This window comes from Castanea sativa, chromosome 5 (genome assembly GCF_040712315.1).
Source record: "Castanea sativa cultivar Marrone di Chiusa Pesio chromosome 5, ASM4071231v1".
In the NCBI taxonomy this organism is placed as follows: Eukaryota; Viridiplantae; Streptophyta; class Magnoliopsida; order Fagales; family Fagaceae; genus Castanea; species Castanea sativa.
This window is the reverse complement of record NC_134017.1, coordinates 39,338,004-39,347,128: the sequence shown is the minus strand read 5'-3', so window position 1 is coordinate 39,347,128 and position 9,125 is coordinate 39,338,004. Positions and strand designations below refer to the sequence as shown.

Sequence of the window (9,125 nt, the reverse complement as noted above, 5' to 3'; positions counted from 1 at the left end):
CACACGAAGCTACGGATTCTCGCCTCTGTGATCGTCCCTATCGCTTCTGCTTCGACCCATTTTGTGAAGTAGTAGATAGCGATGAGCAGGAACCTTACCTGCCCTCTTCCTTGGGGCAATGGGCCGACGATATCAATCCCCCATTGTGCGAATGGCCACGGGGAGGTAATCGTCGTCATCTTTTCTGTTGGCAGCCTCTGGACATTCCCGAACCTTTGGCACTTCTTGCACCTTTTGACGAGCTCCGTAGCGTCTACCTGCATGGTCGGCCAAAAATATCTTGTTCTAACAACTTTGCTTACCAGAGATCTAGGCCCGGCGTGGTCTCCGCAAATTCCTTCGTGGATTTCACGAAGGACGTACTTGGCTTCTTCCTCATCGACACACTTCAAATAAGGCAGGGAGAAGCCTCTTTTGTGTAAGGTATCATTCAAAATCGTAAATCTGGCCGTTCTTGCTTTAATCTTCCTGGCTTCCATTGAATCGCGAGGGAGATGCCCGTTTTGAAGGAATGAGACGATCGGTGCCATCCAACCACCTACGCTCTAAATGGAGAATATTGAGACTTCTTCGATGCTGGGGTGTTTCTGAATCTCCATGAGAAGTTCACTGTTCATTGGTTCTTCTTCAAACGAGGCCATTTTGGCAACCTCATCTGCCGCCATATTCTGGTTTCTCGGGATCCGAACGAAGTCCAACTTATCAAACCCACGGGCTAAATGTTTCGTCAGCTTGAGGTACTTCTGCATTCTCTCCTCTTTTGCCTCATACTCTTCCCTGATCTGCCTTATTGCCAGCTTGGAGTCGCTCTGAATAAGCAGGTTCTTAATCCCAAGGGCTTTGCCAAGTCTTAGTCCCGTCAGTATCCCTTCGTACTCGGCCTCGTTGTTGGTTGCCGGGAATTTTAATTGGACTCCATATTTGAGTTTTTCTCCATCGGGGGTGTTTATGATGACCCCTACTCTCCCCCTCTTTTGGGCTGATGAGCCGTCAGTCTAAATTGTCCATTGTTCTACCTCGTCATTGCCGTCGTCATCTTCTGGAAGGGTGAACTTGGCGATGAAGTCTGCTAGAGCTTGTGCCTTGATGGCCATTCTGGGATGGTATTCGATATCGAACTGGCTGAGTTCAATTGCCCACTGGACCATTCTCCTAGCTTCTTCAGGTTTGTTCATGGATTTTCTGATAGGTTGGTCCGTCATTACAAGGATAGGGTGTGCTTCGAAGTATGGTCGTAACTTTCGTGAAGCCATTATTAGGGTGAACGCAATCTTCTCAATCCTGGGATACCTAGCTTCTGCTCCCTGGAAGGCTTGACTAATGTAGTAAACTGGAAGCTGCTTTTTATCCTCCTCTCGAATTAAGGCCGCGCTAACGGCCGTGGCTGATGCTGCCAGGTATAAATAAAGGTTTTCCCCTGCTTTTGAGGGACTCAAGATGGGCGGACTACTAAGGTAACGCTTGAGCTCTTGAAACGCTGCCTTGTATTCGTCAGTCCAGGAAAAAGCTTGCTTCAATGTCTTGAAAAAGGGGAGGCATTTGTCTGTTGCTTTAGAGACGAACCTATTGAGTGCAGCGATCCTCCCTGTGAGCTTTTGGACTTCCTTAACGGTCTTTGGTGATGCCATGTTGAGTATTGCTTGTACCTTCTCCAGATTTGCTTCTATTCCCCTTTGAGACACCATGAACCCCAAGAACTTCCTTGAGGCTACCCCGAACACGCACTTATTGGGATTCAGCTTCATCTGATATTTTCGGAGGGTATCAAACGTCTCTCTCAGATCGTCCAGGTGTGTCAATTCCTCTTTGCTCTTGACGAGCATATCATCTACATACACCTCCATGTTTCTACCAATTTGCTTGCTGAACATCTTGTTTACTAGTCTTTGGTATGTTGCTCCTGCGTTCTTCAATCCGAAGGGCATCACCTTGTAGCAGTAGAGCCCTCAACTTGTGATGAAAGCAGTTTTTTCCTGATCTTCCTTAGCCATTTTTATCTGGTTGTATCCTGAAAAAGCATCCATGAATGTTAGTAACTTATGTCCAACCGTAGAATCTACCAGTTGATCTATCCTCGGTAGGGGAAAACTATCCTTCGGGCAGGCCTTGTTCAGGTCCGTAAAGTCCACGCACATTCTCCACTTCCCATTTGCTTTTTTCACCAGCACGACGTTGGCCAGCCACTCGGTTTCGTGATTGCTCGGTTTCGTTCGGGGGCAAAGACCCGTCGTCTCTGTTGGACGGGCTTTTTCTCGGTGTCTGTTTTCAACTCGTGCTGGATTACTTGGCGTGGTATACCAGGCATATCCTCGTGACTCCATGCAAATACGTCCAAGTCTCCCTTAAGGAAGTGGATGAGTTTATTTCTCATCTCGGGGCTTAAGGTCGTTCCTATCCTCGTCACCTTTGCAGTTTCTACTGTTTCCAGGGCTTCCATGTTGTCTTCTTTTTCTCCCTCGATCGTCCATGTGTGGTTTTCCCCTGCAGCCAGCATAGCCTGGTAGCATTCTCTGGCTAAAACATGGTCTCCTTTTACCTCGCCGACTCCGTCTTCGGTTGGGAATTTTATCTTTAGGCAGTAGGTGGACGTGGCTGCTTTCCACCTGTTGAGCGTGGGTCTCCCAATGATCACATTATATGAGGAGGGGCAATCTACCACCAAGAAGTCCAGCTGACGGGTCTGCTGCTTCGAGTAGGCGCCTATTGTGACTTTTAGCGTCACAATGCCCTTGGGGTATACTCTGTCTCCGCTAAAGCTGACGAGGGGGGGATCGAATGGGCGCAATCTACCAGGATTTAGTTTCAATTGTTGGAAAGCCGGTAAGTACATGATGTCTACGGAGCTGCCGTTGTCGACGAGGATCCTCTTAGTGTTAAACCCTTCGATTGTGAGTGTTATAACCAAGGGGTCGTTATGGGGCTGTGTTACTCCCCGAGCATCCTCATCGCTGAAGAATATATCCTGGTTTGTCCGTCTTTGCTTCAATAGGGGTTCCATATGGACACTGTTTACTTGCCTCTAGCATGCTTTCTTGAGTGACTTATATGATCCCCCCATGAATGGCCCCCTGCGATTGTGCTTATCTCCCCGATCACGTCTTGTTGTGGTTGGGACGGGTGAATCTCATTCTTGGACGAGGATTCATGTTGGCTCTTGTTGACCTCCCTGAACCTGCCGGATTCCCCCCTTTTTTACATACTTCTGAAACTTTCCTTTTTGTATCAACTCTTCTATCTGTCCTTTCAGGTCTTGGCAATCCTCCGTGTAATGGCCATGATCCTTGTGGAACCGGCAGTATTTGTTTTTGTCGCGCACGTTTGGTGACGAATGCAAGGGTCTCGGCCATTGTAGGTAGTGTTGGCCCTGGATCTGCGTCAAAATCTTGTCAACAGGTATAATTAGAGGTGTGAATTTTACTGGTCGTGGAGCTTTCTCGTCCCTTTGTTTGTCAATGTCACCTCCTCGACGGCTTGGGCGTTCCCTCTTTTGTCCCCTGCGTTCGTCTTCCTTCCTTGCTTCCTTCTTCGGCCTTTCCTCGTCTACGATGGCTGCCAGTGCGTCCTCAGCATTCATGTACTTTTGGGCTTTCAGTAGCATCTCCGCCATTGTCCCGGGCGGATTTTTTGCCAGTGAGACGATGAATTCTCTGGACTTAAGCCCTACTTTAAATGTTGTCAGCTGGACCTTGTCGTCCGCATCGTCCACCTCTAAGGTCTCTCGAGTGAAGCGTTTTATGTACGACCGCAAGGTCTCCCTTTCTCCTTGCTTAATAGTGAGTAGGTGATCCGCTGGTCTCTTGGGACGTTGCCCCCCAAAAAAATGGCGCAGGAAGGCACTATTTAACTGCTCAAAATTGTCGATGGACGAAGTGGGCAGTCTCGTGAACCACTTTCTTCCAGCTCCCTTCAACGTAGTAGGGAAGGAACGACACATGATCTCATTAGGGGGCTGTTGAAGGCCTAGGGTCGTCTTGAAAGTATTAAGGTGATCTTGATGATCCTTGAGCCCATCAAAAGGCTCGAGCTGAGGCAGCCGAAATTTTGCTGGTACTGGTCGTTCTAAGACCACCATGGTAAAAGGGGAGTCCGTTGCCCTGACCATTCTATCTAGGCTTCAATCCGTCTTCTCTTTGATGGCATTTCTTAATTCATCCATCTCCTTTCTCATTTGTTGGAGGATGTCGGAATGTTGTTCCTCTAGAGTAACGGTCCTCCGTTGGTCACTCCTTCCATGGCTGTCCCCCTCGTCCTCTTGGACAGCTCTTGACCGGTTCTCCTCCTGCTGTAGCCTTTGTCTCATTTCCTGATTTTGTCTGGTGAGTTCTTCGACGATGGCCGCGAGAGTTCGAACTTGCTGTGCCAAGGCCGCTGAGTCCTGGATGGATTCCATCTGGAGCTGGTAGGAACTGCGTTCTCGTTCTATGAGAAAATCGTTCCCACAGACGGCGCCAAACTGATGAAGCAGAATCTCGTCGGTTGCTTTGGGGTTCATCTAGATGATGCCGGTTGTACTCTGACAAACCTATGGAAGCAAGAACTTACTCGAATGGTCACCGGTGTGGTGCCTGCCACAACGCCTCCGATGCCAAAGTCAGTGTGAAAGAAGGTAGCAGTCAAAATATCAAGAATAACTTAGTAAATGTTATGATGCTGTGTGTACCTTGTATTGGTGTTGTGAGGGCTTTATATATCCTTGTGGACTATAGCCGTTGGGGTGTTAATGTCTCCCCTGATAACGTCTCTGACGGAGTAATAGGTTTTAATGCGTTTCCACTGGTTTGTCCAGCTGGTCCTGTAACGGTCCGGGACATTATTGGCAGCATTGAATGGCCTTAATGTTCTCGTCAATGACACGGATGATCGGTCAGGTTCGTCTGTGGAGGCAGGCTCGTCTGTGTTCAACTTCATCAGTCCCATAAGTATATATATAAGAAGAAATCTGCAAATAATTAAAAACTCACAGACCAAATGCATGAAAGATAAATAGTTCAGATCAAGTTTTGTATTTGACACAATCTCCTTAAAGCAGATTTCACCCCTCACACAATTTGTGGTACATTGAGACTCATGGACATCTGCCTTTCAAGATAAAATGATCTACAACACGAAGAAGAAGCACACAAGGTCCGTGCCCTACGAACTACACTATGTCTCTTTCTCTCTCTTTGACTTCAATGAATGCACAAAATTATTTTCTCTCTGGAAGTGTTCTAAAAAAAAAATTCATGAATGAGGAACTATGAAAATATACGTTATTGAACAGACACACTGTTTCAGAAATAACTGTTGTATACAGACTTACTAATTCAAAAAATAATAAAATAATAAAAGATTATTATTAATTGGATAAGTGAGCCCAGTCTACACATTCCTAAAGCCCAACCCAATATCCAACCCAAAACTCATATTCTCTATCATTTCCTATGTGGGACTCAAGGATTCTTACCAATTTAATATCATGTTCAAGTGGACATATTATGAGTCAATTTCTTATCCACTCCATACTATTTTTCCAACAATCTTATCATTCACTCTCAATGTTCCTAAACTATTATGATATTTATTTTTCTTATAAAGTAACCAAAGATAAAAATAGAAAAACAAAACAAATGAGTAGTTAGGGATTGAGATCAGGTGCAATACCTAGGGTATTACACCTGATGCAATTGGTATGAATGGTTGAGATTTAAAGTTGCAAAAAAGAACTTTAAATCTTAACCATTAAATATAAAAATGAGTAAAATTAAAAAGGTTCCCAAAAAACACAAGAATCCCCCTAAATTCTGGACTCTGGAGTTTCCAAAGAAAAGAAAAAGTAATACGTGCCAATGTATAATGTTGTAATTGGTGGCTGCACCTTTATCTTTAACTACTTTTGGCAAGATAGAATTGATTATTGGATTAAATTGTAATTTGATAAAAAGTAATACATGCCAATGTATAAGTTCATTTAATATATTGTTTCCTAATACAATAAACATATTAATTATTGTTGCTAAGATTAAATTTTAGAAATTATCTATTGTTTCTAAATATAATCATCATACTAATCATTGTTGTTATAAGTGAACTTTAATTATTATTGCTTAAAATGCTTTTATCTATTATTTTATGTCTTTACTCATTACAATTATTTTATCTACCAATTCAATTCAACATTGGCAACTATTGGTCTTTATAATTGTATTAAGAAAAATGTTGTGTTAATATTTGCATTTATCTTCACTTAATCACTCCACTGTCACATGCCCCTTGTCTATTTTATTTTTTTATTTTTTAGAATATGTTGTTCCTAAGAACAATAATTGATAAATAAATTGAATTTCATTACATTCTACATATCATATAAATTATTATTATTCACATAAATTAGATTTACCATAAAATTAGAGAATAGTGGAGAGATGTTACCTTGATGATACTTTAAATTAATCTCATGACAAGAAGCATATATCGTCAATTCATATATATTTTTAGATGGCAGAGTTGAGGCATGAACCAAGTCACTGTCTTGAGACGATACACGCGTTTATGGGGTTTCCGGTGTAGTAGACTAAACATTATCCATGCCACCATTGGGATATACATTATACATTTTTACATGCTAATTGATAACTACATGCTGGTGCAGTAGACTAAACTGCTGATGTGGTAATTATTTTACAAACTAAATAAGATGATTAATTGTTGTTTTTGGTTTTTCTGTATATACAACTTCCACGTTCTAAAAAATTATTAACAGTTTAAAGATTGTTAAGAGTCTTAAGACAACAATCATTGGATACATAAACAAATAGAATTAAATAACTAATCATACATTTTTATCAAATTAATAATAACTTATTATATTTATAAATTATATCAATTGAATAAAAAATTGAATAAATAAGAAGAGTAGATTATTCTAAATGCTTTACCTATCAAAAAAAAGAAAAGAAAAGAAAAGAAAAGAATAGTAACATAGTTAGGAGTAGGGCTAGGAGTAAGTGTGGAACTAAGAAAATTGATACTGCAGTAATAAACTTTTGCTTTCGAAGTGTATGGTTTTATAAATATACTCGCAGTCACTCTCTTGGAATTGGAGTAAGCAGTAAAAGATTTCTTGGACTTGGAAATGTGTAGAGCACTTATCAAACTACTTGATTAGACATAAAGAAAAACTAAGGATCATGTTCAAGCTTATTTCAATTGGGCTTAACAAAAAATTTAAAGTCAGGGTGTTAGAATTTTTATTGTAGGGGTCAAAACAAAATTTTTTTAAAAATTATATATAATTTTTTTTTTTGGGACCAGGTCAGGGGTTCATTTGAACCCCCTGGGCTGGTCTTGGAGTCACCCCTGATTACAGCCTCATGCTTGATCCCAACTATCATTAGCAATTTAGAGAATTAGCCCTATTCTCAAAGGAAGTGGCCCCACTTCCATGCTCATTTAGGTGTATCTATCAAGGATACTCTCGTAACTCTAACATCCCACTCATAAGAGCTATAGATCACATTTAGAGTTTTTTTTTTTTTAATATAAAGCTCATCCTACATAACATTACCAGATACATGCACTTACGTCATAAGGAGGGACAAGAGTACTTGTACTCAACAATTAACTTAGTGCATGTTATACAAACTACTTAATGATTCATTCTTCCCTTTGAACCTAGTTTTTGGGATCTCTAGTCCTTAGGTAGGGTATCCTCATAGGTAATTTATTTTCTTTGGGCTTTAGGCCCATCAATGGGACTGACGAAGTTAAAGCACAGACGAAGCTGCCTTCATGGATGAACATGACCAGTATCCGTGTCATCCAAAAGAGTTAATGCCATTCAATGCTGCCAATAAAGCCCCAACCGTTACGAGACCAGCTGGGCGAGTCGGTTGTAACGCATTAAAATCCATAAACTCCACCAGAGACGTTATCAGGGGAGTCATTAACACCCCAACGGCTATAATCCCCAAGGGAATATAAAACCCTCGCAACACCAATACAAGGTACAGAGACAACATCACAACCTGAATTACTTTATTCTTGATATAAGCACAATAGCAGGAGGACCTTTCATGGGGGGATCATACAAGTCCCTCAAGAAAGCATGCCTGAGGCAAGTAAACAGTGTCCATATGGAACCCTTATTGAAGCAAAGAAGGACGAACCAAGATTTATTCTTCAGTGAAGAGGACGCAAGGGGAGTAAGGCAGCCCCATAACGACCCTCTGGTGATAGCACTCACAATTGAAGGGTTCAACACTAAGAGGATTCTCGTCGACAACGGTAGCTCCGCAGACATCATGTACCTATCGGCCTTCCAACAGTTGAAGCTAGGTCCTGGTAGATTGCGCCCGTTCGAGTCCCCCCTCGTCAGCTTTAGTGGTGACAGAGTGTATCCCAAGGGCATTTTGACGCTAAAAGTCACAATAGGCGCCTACTCGAAGCAGCAAACCCGTCATCTGGACTTCTTAGTGGTAGATTGCCCCTCTTCGTACAATGTGATCATTGGGAGACCCACGCTCAACCGGTGGAAAGCAGCAACGTCCACCTATTGCCTAAAGATAAATTTCCCAACCGAAGACGGAGTCGGCAAGGTAAAAGGAGACCAAGTTTTGGCCAGAGAATGCGACCAGGCCGTGTTGGCTACAGGAGAAAACCACACATGGACGATTGAGGGAGAAAAAGAAGACAACATGGAAGCCCTGGAAATGGTGGAACTCGTCGAGGGAGAAAACTCAAAGGTGACGAGGATAGGTACAACCATGAGCCCCGAGATGAGGAATGAACTCGTCCGTTTCCTTAAGGGAAATTTGGACGTATTTGCATGGAGTCACGAAGATATGCCGGGTATACCACGCTAGGTAATCCAGCACGAGTTGAAGACAGACCCTGAGAAAAAATCCGTCCAACAGAAACAACGGGTCTTTGCCCCCGAACGAAACCAAGCAATCACGGAAGAAGTTAACAGGTTGTTGCAGGCAGACTTCATCCAAGAAGTTAACGTCGTGCTGGTGAAGAAAGCAAATGGAAAGTGAAGAATGTGCGTGGACTTCACGGACCTGAACAAGGCTTGCCCGAAGGATAGTTTCCCCCTGCCGAGGATAGATCAGTTGGTAGACTCTACGGCTGGACATAAGTTACTA

General features: G+C 42.7%; 1 protein-coding gene across 1 annotated transcript; it reads right to left on the bottom strand.

Moving 5' to 3' along the window:
* Positions 1-3,142: 3,142 nt before the first annotated feature.
* LOC142635162 (uncharacterized) lies at positions 3,143-3,934 on the bottom strand. Its single transcript, XM_075809367.1, has one exon. The coding sequence runs from the start codon at positions 3,932-3,934 to the stop codon at positions 3,143-3,145; it is 792 nt and encodes a 263-aa protein (XP_075665482.1).
* Positions 3,935-9,125: the final 5,191 nt, after the last annotated feature.

What these genes read in the sequence shown, in the direction of transcription:
- LOC142635162 (XM_075809367.1), bottom strand. Translation starts at nt 3,934, where the DNA reads ATGTGTCGTTCCTTCCCTACTACGTTGAAGGGAGCTGGAAGAAAGTGG.